This window comes from Triticum dicoccoides, chromosome 3B (genome assembly GCF_002162155.2).
Source record: "Triticum dicoccoides isolate Atlit2015 ecotype Zavitan chromosome 3B, WEW_v2.0, whole genome shotgun sequence".
Lineage (NCBI taxonomy): Eukaryota > Viridiplantae > Streptophyta > Magnoliopsida > Poales > Poaceae > Triticum > Triticum dicoccoides.
This window is the reverse complement of record NC_041385.1, coordinates 15854766-15864988: the sequence shown is the minus strand read 5'-3', so window position 1 is coordinate 15864988 and position 10223 is coordinate 15854766. Positions and strand designations below refer to the sequence as shown.

General features: G+C 46.7%; 1 protein-coding gene across 1 annotated transcript; it reads right to left on the bottom strand.

Annotated features, from left to right (window-relative positions):
• Positions 1-6336: 6336 nt before the first annotated feature.
• LOC119280524 (putative E3 ubiquitin-protein ligase SINA-like 6) lies at positions 6337-7622 on the bottom strand. The gene is made up of 2 exons (XM_037561350.1): positions 7317-7622; positions 6337-7225 (listed from the first exon to the last, which is right to left on the bottom strand). The coding sequence occupies exons 1-2, from the start codon at positions 7581-7583 to the stop codon at positions 6512-6514; spliced, it is 981 nt and encodes a 326-aa protein (XP_037417247.1). The 5' UTR covers positions 7584-7622; the 3' UTR covers positions 6337-6511.
• Positions 7623-10223: the final 2601 nt, after the last annotated feature.

The following is a 10223-nucleotide window of genomic DNA, read 5'->3' as shown; positions in this document are numbered from 1 at the left end:
CGGCGCTCGCCCCCGACCCCGGCGCGCTCGCCCCCGACCCGTCGGCCCTCGCCTCCCTCCTCTCCCCTCCCGGCCGTCGTCGGGCCTGCCTCCTTGCCCCTGCACCCTCTGTAAACCCCCCTCTCTCTCTCTGCTAGGGTTCTTCGGTTAATTTACTTAGGTTTTAGTTAGGGCAGTATGTTAATTAGGTTATCTATTTAGTTATGAATTTAGCTAGGTTTCAAAATTAGCTGAATTTATATGCAAATTTGAACTGGACATGTGATATGTGCATATGTCATGTTTTGGACATGTCATGTTTGGAAAATGATCCGAGTGGCCTATGTTACGCCGGAATGTTGATTCATTTCCGTTCCGGTGAATTTCAGGCGCTCGATATGTCCATTTTTTAGCAAAGGTCATGCCGAAATTTCCCATGAATAAAGGCATGATTTTGTGCTACATAGTTAGCATATCGAGTGATGGCACATAAATTTCTTTTTATGTCATTTCTCATTTATTCATACTTTTAGAAATAAATGAGGACACTTAGTCATAGGAAACATGTCGAACAACGAAGAAACTGGGCCTTCTGACCAAGATGCAGACGAGATGGATTATGAGGGTGAACAAGAGTACCTCGACTATTTGACTGCTAAGCAAGGTTTGCAGGTCGGCCTCGATGATGGTACTGACGCCGACATCGACACCGACGGTGCCGGCACCGATGGCGGCACCGAGACCGGTGGGGAAGGTACCAGAGGGGAAGGTACCGGCAGGGAAGGTACCGGCAGGGAAGGTACCGACCCCGATGCCGCTACCGAAAAGAGGAAGCATAAGAAGCAGATGATACGAAAACCTAACAAACTAGGGATTGGACGACTTGTGATCACAAAGATGGCACCTGGCAAGTTTGAGCCGTTAGAGCCGGAAGAACCTCGCAAGTGCTATGGGAACCAAGTAGGATGCATCCTACGGGAATGCGCGAGCATCAACGACGATGACTTAAGGAGTAAAGAAAATTTGACGCAGTTGCTCCTAACGAAGTTGCACAAGAGATTCAAGTTCCCCGACCGGGATGATAACATAGAACAACCGTGGGATGATCCAAAGATGAAAAAGATTAACAATCACGCCATGGGCATGTTCAGCAATGATTTGGCCTCCTGGAAAGGGAGGGTGAAACGAGCTATTGAGGCTGATGAACCCCTATCCAAGATTCTGGAGGAAAATCCGACACTTACGGAAGAGGAGTTCGAAAAGTTCAAGGACACTTGCGCTACCGAGGCAGCCAAGGCTAAGGCTGCGAAATTCAAGAGCCTTCAACAAAGGAACACGGGGAAGCATCGCCTCGGAAGTCGTGGCTACCTCGGTAAAAGGCCCATATGGGATAAGGAGGACGCGGAACGTGAAGCCGCAGGTCTCCCAGACCCCTTCGCGAAGTTCACCAACCCCTTGGAGCATGACTTCATCAGGGCCTGCTACAAGTGGGACAAGGAGAAAAAGGTTTTTTACACGGACAAGATCACGAGGAAATTGATTAGACTACTGGAGAAGCAACACCAACTTGCAGTCGAAAGCCCTACTTCTCCGATGAGGCCCAAGTGGGACACCCCTCTCAACCGGGCCTTGAACGAACTTAAGGGACTCCCTTTGGATCAGCGGCCGCAATATGGTTGTGTGTACGGCGCTGGACACGGCACCACGTGGAAGGTGTTTTACAACGAGGGCCCGGAGGCCAAGAAGCTGAAAAAGAAGTTTAGTCAGGCGGACATCGACGCGAAGGTGAAGCTTGTGGTCGAGAAAAAAGCAGCTGAGGACGCGAAAAAAGCAATCGAGGACAAATATGAGCTGCTACAGCAGGCAGTCAATACAGCTGTAACTGCCTGCAGAAATGATTTTGCTACTAACTTGGTTCTAGTTATCATCAACTGGGCGAAGGAAAATCCAGACAAGACGGTACATGATTTCTCGATGCCCAGTTTCGTTGGGAGCAACTCCATGAACAACAACACCATCGCACCATCACTTGCTCACGGAACCGGGCCTCGTCTCGCAGCCGCTCCCGCTTATAGCAGCCTGTCCTCAGTCTCAGGCGCGCTAGGTGGGCCTTCGTCTTTGGCTGAGCTCGACACCGTCACGGTAATTACATGTCGCACCAACATATATATATATATATTATTCCATTTTTGTTGCCTTTCGATTGTTTTACGCCACAGACATATGTGTTTGCAGGCGAAAGAAACCCCGTGCACCATACTCTACTTGATCAAAGGCCAGAAGGTGGACGTGGGAAAGGGGATGACAATGGACCCCTCTCAACGCACGTTCCACAACCAGCCGATCCCCGCTGGGCACTTCAGGGTTAGCTTGACCAGTGTGAAATCAGGGCACGAGGATTTGCCTCCTCCAGTACAACATGTGGGAGCGGACGACGAGACCCCGCCACGGATTGGAAGCTGCAAGAATTGGGTGCTGCTATGGCCGAAGAATCTTATTCGTCTGGAGTCGGCCGAGAGCACACCAATAACTACCACACATCAACAAGCATATGCGAAGACCACCACCCCGCCTACGCAATTACCAGCTCATGTAGTGCCGGGTGAGAGCGGCGGACGACATGATGAAGGGGGTGCAATAGTACTGGCTGATGTAATTTCTCCTGTAGAACAGAGAATGGATGATGAGACGGAGGTCGACCCTATGGATTACCTCAATACAAACGCGTATGACTGTGACATGGATATGATGAGTCAATCATATGAAGAATCGGGCTATCAGCTTGCTAATGAGGATATGGATGATATGCCCGGGCAGGGTCGTACCATGGATTGCAAAAAGTCTCTCTTCATGAAATCCTCACAGGACACGCCTGAAAATGCCGCCTCAACACAGGCTCAACTAGCCGGGCGCGAGGGTCGTCTAGTACTTAGCCCGGGAACACTGGGGCAGGAGTTAAGGAAGGGTCTGGAAGGTGTGCCCAAGGGAGAGGAAGAGATCGGGGAAGGTAACTGCCTCCAAACAAGCCAGAGCACATAGCAGCCAGACGATGCATTCTGAAGAGCGTGTACCCGTGAAAGGTGCGGTCATGTTCCATCTCACGGGCGAGCCGATGCTACCGCCAAAACCGCTGGAGGCAAATCAGGGATCTCAGGAGACTGCACGACCATATGCTGTCGACTGAGAAAAGCCTACTAGCCTCAAAGGATCCAGGATATCCGACATACGCGGCTTGTGTGCCTGAGGGGAAGTGCTACGTCGACACACGGCCCGCGGAGGTGTTCTTCCTACGGTTTGACCATATCTTTGAGATGTTTCTAACAAGGCGGCTTGATTTTACTATCGTCCGCCTTTTTGCGCTACATATGAGCTCTGTCATGAAGAGTGAAGAAGTCTCGCAAATCTGTGTGGCGAATCCGTACTACATGCACGAGTCTTTCTTGAGTATCGGCGACTTTGAGCGTGAAACTGCTAGGGAGTACCTCCAGAACTTCATGGTACAGAATAAGGACCGGGAAATTGTCCTCGTGCCTTATCATCCAAAGTAAGTTAGTTCCGGACAACCCTTTGGTACATTTCAATCATTCCTTCTCTCTCATATGGGGAATAATTTGAGGTGTCTTTTCCCCACAGCAACGGGCGCGCCGTCCTTATCGTTATTTACCCACAAGTCTCCCACGCCGTGTATTTTGACCCTTCCAGAGACTACGAGAAAAAAGACTACACCCACATAATGAATATTCTAGATGATGCTCTCCAAGGCTTCAGCTTTAGAGGTGGCCACGTGCAAATCAAGAAACGAAGGAACAAGAAGATGGGTTTAGCGCATAAAACTAACTTCTCCTGCATCCATGTCCCAAAACCAAGCAACAAGGATGGATTCTACATCGTCCATCTCATGATTCAGTTCAACATGGATCACCAAAAGCTTCGCATTAACAGCAGAAATGATGATCATGTCCACAAGTGGCTAGAATCTCATGGAGAAGCGGATTATAAACTTAGAGATGACTTTTTCGCATCCAAAGCGACATTGTGACGATCATCATGAAAGAAGTCGTCGATGAGAAGGGGATGTTCCACCACGGTCCTATATCGCGAGCTGACGTCCGAACTCGCATAGACATGCAATGTCTAGACCTCACGCCGTTCAAGAAGCTAGGATTCGTCCTCGATGATATGGAAGGATGGAACTTCTAGTGATTTATGATGCCGATGATGATGATATGTGTCGATTGAACTTGTATACTTTTTGTAGCGATGAAACTTTGTGATGTCCACGGTCCCTGCGGAACTTGCGTAACGCTACTTTGTTAGTTTGCGTACGATGACCTGCGTACCTCTAGTTAATTAATTTGCGTACTGTATGTTGCATCTAGTTGCTAACCCTTTCTTTTTCGGTTTTGCTCTAGTATATTTTGTTGCATATATATGATTGTACATCCTCTTCATGAACATGCATCTCTAACAGGTACCTAGTTTCTTGATGGCGAGATGGAATTGCTATGTAGTGTACAAAGGGAAGGTTTCGGGGGTGTACAACGAGTGGCATGAGTGTCAGCCGCAAGTGTATGGGTTCACGAGCACCAGCCATAAAGGCTTCAAAAGCAGACAAGAAGGAGAAGCTAGTTACTTGAGGTTCACGCTAGCGCGAGAGAGGACTCGTAACCGCCACCTGATGTACTGCATAGTTCCGCTCTCACTCATAGTGATAGCACTTCTTGCGTATACCTTTGTTTAGATGGATGACGTTGTTGTAGTTGCAAGTATTCGAGACTTGCATGTATCACTATTTTTGAGATGATGACAAAATATCATTTTGTGTTGGATGATGATTATGATGAGACTATTTGTATGTACATGTTATGATTACATTTGTGGTCTCGCAGGCATTTGTATGTGTATCATGATGACATTTCTATGTGCTAAAGATTCTTCTATAAAGCCTGTTCAAATACAAAACAAATATGCCAAAAAAACTACTTAAATTAGCAGTAGCAGTGTATAAAAGTTAGCAGCAGCGCCGCGATAGCAGTAGCGCGTCAAGGCAAAGCACGCTAGAGCTACTAGCAGTAGTGAGCTTTCGCTAACAGCGCTGCTGCTACACTTGTGTAGCAGTAGCGCCGGTGAGCACGCGCTACTGCTATCTGTTAGCTGTAGCGCCTTATTAGTAGCGCCTATCCCCGCGCTACTGATACATCTAAAACCCGCGCTGCTGTTAGCCTTTTCCCTAGTAGTGTTAATATATAGTTTTAAGAATTTTTTTGTGTATTCTTCCGTGTTTACTTATTTAGTTTGAAGTTTTTATTCTTTTTTTTATGCGGGGGTGTTTAAGATTTTATTCATCTTCAGTAATCTCTGTGTATTACGATTGTTCATATTTTAGCATCTTCAGTTTTGTTTAGTATTCTCATTTATCAGTTCATTAGCATGCAGCCCCTCAGTATGTATGCATCAGTTAGTTATATATACATTATGTGTTTAGTCTCTCGCTCATTCAGTGTCCTTCCTCTCCCAAGTTCTTTGTATGTCTGTCCTACTAAGCCACATTATCTTGCGTGAACTAATCTTGTATTATTATTAATTAAGCCGTATCAGTCGTCAATGCATTCGTTTCTAGTCGATCAGTTCAGTCATGTTTCTACGAACACATAAATATGCTATGGGCCATGGGCCATGGAGACCATGCACAGTGGTTTATCTAGTTGTAGTTGCTTGTAAATCATATTTGTCTTCCCATTTTTATTTCTTTGTCTTTCATCCGTTTAAACTCTTTAGTTCTTCACCTTTTTCTTTCATTTTTCATTTTTACCTTAAGCTTGTCATTCTTCTTGTATTTCCGACAAACTATGGTGTACTTTCTGCATCGATTTTTTAAAGACCATCACATAATAGAGTAGATAGATAATGCCTAATCTGGCCGTCATATGAAGCCATCTTCATGGCTTATATCAGTACAGAGTTCACGGATGCAAATGAAATGCTTTGGAGCTACTCCTCCTATCAAAATATAAGACGTTCTAACATTTTTTAGAATCAAGTGCATATAGACATGTTTTAGTATTTTTGTTCACTCCTTTTAGTATGTATATAGTCTTTACTTTGGTTTTTTGAGAAAAAACTATATGTAGTCCATATTAAAATATTCAAAATATCTTATATTCATGAATGGAGTAAATATTAAAAATATCTTATATTCATGAATGGAGTAGTACATAACTGTCACATAAGGCATATAACTTTTTGTTTGATGGAACATAATGCATATAACCTGGTGGGAGAAGTATGCAACACTCTGTTAATAATCAAACATATAAGGAGCATACATTTAGGTTCACTTGTTACAGAAATGATCTTATATGCAAGAGTCACAAAATACGCCTTCCACAGTTGGAAATTACTTCAACTGCTGACCTAAGATTGAAGTAACTACTCCATCACCATCAAAATCCATCATCTCTCAAGCTAAAGTAAACCAAATTAAACCCTATACATTACTAAGATCACTAGAAGACTAAACTTGTGGAATCATTTAGGATGAGGTCTTGTCAATACGAATGCGGAGCCAAACCATCCTGGACCTGGACGGCCCATCCCAAGCAAGCATCTTGGGCGGCACCGCCAAGAAGGTCATCAGCTCCTCCACGACGAGGACGTCGGGCTCCTTGGTGCTCGTCACCTCGATTTCAGCCCTGACGGTGTTGACCCTACCGTTAACCGCCGACGGCGGCCCATTCACCCACACCTTGGCCGTGTAGTGCGGCGGCGGGGAGGCCCCCGCCCTGATGCACACAACCGACACAGCGATAGGTGCGCTCGGACCGAGAGCGCCGCCGACCACGAGAAACACGTGATCGTCCTCCTCCGCGAACAGCAGGCGCCGCGGCTCCGACACCGGCACCTGCAGCTGAAGAACCTTGCCATACTGGATCGTTTGCACGGGCATGGGGTGGACATCGGTGAGGTGGTGGGGGAGCGTTTGCGGCGGGCCTTCAAAGCCGCAGCCGGGAACGGGGCACTTGCAAGGCGCGAACGGGCACGCGTCCTGGTGGTCTTGGAGCTTGTGGTAGGTGATGAAGAGCCCGCAGCCGTCGTGCGCGCACTCTACCCTGGCCGCGGAGACCACGGCGTCCATCGCCGTGTTATGGACGTCGAAACCGCCGCCACGCTCGCACTTCTGGCACTGCCGCTCATCACCGGGGCGCTCGCCGCGGCAGTCGCCGCATGCCAGGTGCCCAGCGTTACACTGCACAAATTAACCGAACAACACCGCGTCAAGAAACCCGCGCCTCCCTTCCTCGATCGGTCAGGTGAATGGAACAAATAGATGACCTTACCTGGTGGACGGGCGGCTTCAAGGGGCGGGAGCAGAAGTGGCACAGCAGAACGGTGAGGCCCAGATGGGCCTCCTTGGTCGGGGCCTGTATCGCCGGCACGATCTCGCCCGCCTCGTGCATGAGCACGACCATCTCTTGCTTCACCGGGGCCGGGCTGGCCAGCACCAGATCCAGCCTGTGCTTCTTGGCGCTCTGGCCGCCGCCCGTCTCCATCGCCGACGGCGAGCCCCTGACCCTTTCCGACGAGCTACCACTAGCAGCCTGCATGCTCAACCACTCTGCCTGTCTTAAGTGTGAAATGCTCGGCTCGCGAGGTGGAAGAGGAGAAGGCCGAGGTAAAAGCAGCAAGCGCGGCGGGTGAATTAATAATGTCGATAGATTTGACAGTGGTAAAACATAGGATGTGGCGTGCTTGACGTTGCAGCAGGCCAAAGCCGTGGCCATGCAGTGACCGTAGTACTATCGCACAGTCCTGCTACCCGGTTCCTTACTTGGCAAGTTAAAAGTACAGCGTCAAGTTCTCGCCTCCTACCTCAGCTCCTCATTATATTTTATGCTAAATTTTAACCATAGATTTAACTAACAAAATATTCATACATGTCGTCAAAAACTATATCATTAGAAACTATTTTAAATACGAATGGAATGATGTAATTTTGGCTGGCCACATAAAAATATTCCCTAGTGAATTTGGGCTAAATTTTTGTCTAATTTTTTTCCTTAGGTAATTAGCCAGAAAACTGGGTAGTATAAACCAGTGCTCAAACTCTCTATTTTTTGCAATGTAAATTGGCATTAATCAAAATATGTGTCATTGCAATTTCTGTTGGATTTTTCATGCTATCTCTCATTGCAATTTCTGCTGAGTTCAACGGTTGGATTGGAATACTAGCAGATTTTGTTTTCCTTCTTTTCCAATTACTTCTAGACCTTCAATGCAGGGCGTGCCTGCCACCGGCTCAAGTTGCAGGACGACGGCTCCCGAGGCGCGACGGGACATGGCATTGCCATAGCTGCACCGCGCAGCCATAGCCTCTCATGGGGGACTGTGTGTGTACGACTTTGACGCTGCGTGGAGTACGGTAGGATTGTTTATCCAACAGCAGAACCAGCTGGACTATAAAGAAATTGTTGCAGCGCCAAACGTCAAAACATAAAATATGGTTGCTATGTTTCACAACCTTACATCAAGTAATAAGTTAAGCTTAGTTGGCCAAAGCATTAGTTTAGCTTCACTGCCTATGGCAACATGACCAAAGTTCACTGTACTATTTCAAACCTAAAAAAATTCCCGTATCACTTCGGTCAGTTGGATGCTTCCCAGTCATCCAGATGTCCCCGACACGATGACGGCAAGCTGCACTGGGAAACGGCAAAATGAAGCGCAATAAATGTGGCGTGGCGTGCTTGCTTGGCCCTTGGGCAGTAAAGAAGGCATTGGAGCAGTCGGGGAAAGAGATTCGGTGAACAGAGTAAATCTGTGAATTTACGGCCCAGTTCAAAGCACAAATACTTCCTCCGCTCCTAAGTCTTTGCAGAGATTTCATTATGAATCAATATATGTGGTTTATAATGGAATGTCTTCAAAGACTTATATTTAGGAACAGAGGAAGTACACAACAGGAGAATAAAAGGCATGGTAGTACAGTAAAAATGCAAACACATAATGGGGGTTTATAAAACAAAATAAAGGAGGACCGTTTCAGTAAAACCTACAAGTATGCAGAAATGCCTCGATTGTACAACAAGTGCACTGGGGAAAAAATGGTTGGAGTAGATGATCCGATTCGTGTGAAACTAGAAGCTTTGTACAGTCATGAAATCGTAAAAGAGCGTCCAGAATTTTGTTCAAGTGCGATAAATATCTTGTAATACCTATTAACCGGAAAAAATTCTCCGTTTATTACATATAAAGTAACCACTAGATCATGATGACGCACGTTGCTGCGCCCGCCCGTGTTATGATAGAATGATAAAATATCATGTAAAATTTTGAAAATGTAAAACATATGGATTAAATTTGCATGACGTAACACACATATTTTATATGACATAGTAATTATGTCATGGGGAGTAGAATTAGCTAGGTGACTGCTCAGGTTTTTTAAATAAATAGTGCATATAAAAAAAGGAATACAAGAATAGCTTTTTTCTAGAAGGAATATAAGAATAGTTGGGTGGCGCTGATATGCGGACACACGCATCTACGTTTTTTAGGCTACACACGCAGCTACGTATGTATGTGTTTTACACTTTGTTCGCTGAAACCACTTCACAGGCTCAATAAACAATCGAAGCCCAATAAACAACAGGTGGTGTTGATGGTTCTGCGGAGCAGTAGCCCAAACAAACGTACAGACGACATGATCGCGATCCTACGGCTAGCAACGCCAAAGCGTTGTGGAGCCTCGTAGGTCTCTCAGTTTTACTGTTTTGTAATTATCGAGCTACTAATACAAACACGTCAACACAACATACACCCAAGACATGATACAAATACGTTGAAACAGCCTCGCTACCCCATACAACTCCAAGCCAACAAATAGGTGAACAATACGCATCACTATGGAGTGTCGGGGCACACAACCATGGACATGACATCACAGTGAGATGAAGCCTTGCCCGAGGTGACGCTTTCAAGAAGGGAACGACAACGAAGCGCCACCACCTCCCAATCCGAAGACCAGGGTTTCCCCGGAGGACCACAACGAACAGTGAGTACCCATGACGAGGCCTATAAGAAGGGGACAACGCGAGAACACCGCCCCACCGACTTGACAAGTCAAAACGGTTTTTCACTCCGACCAGCACTCACCGTCACCAAATTGAGCTATGGCCTACCGCACCACGCCACCGAATTCACACTCTGGCCACCACGCCGCCCACACGACCGTAGTCGCCAAAAAA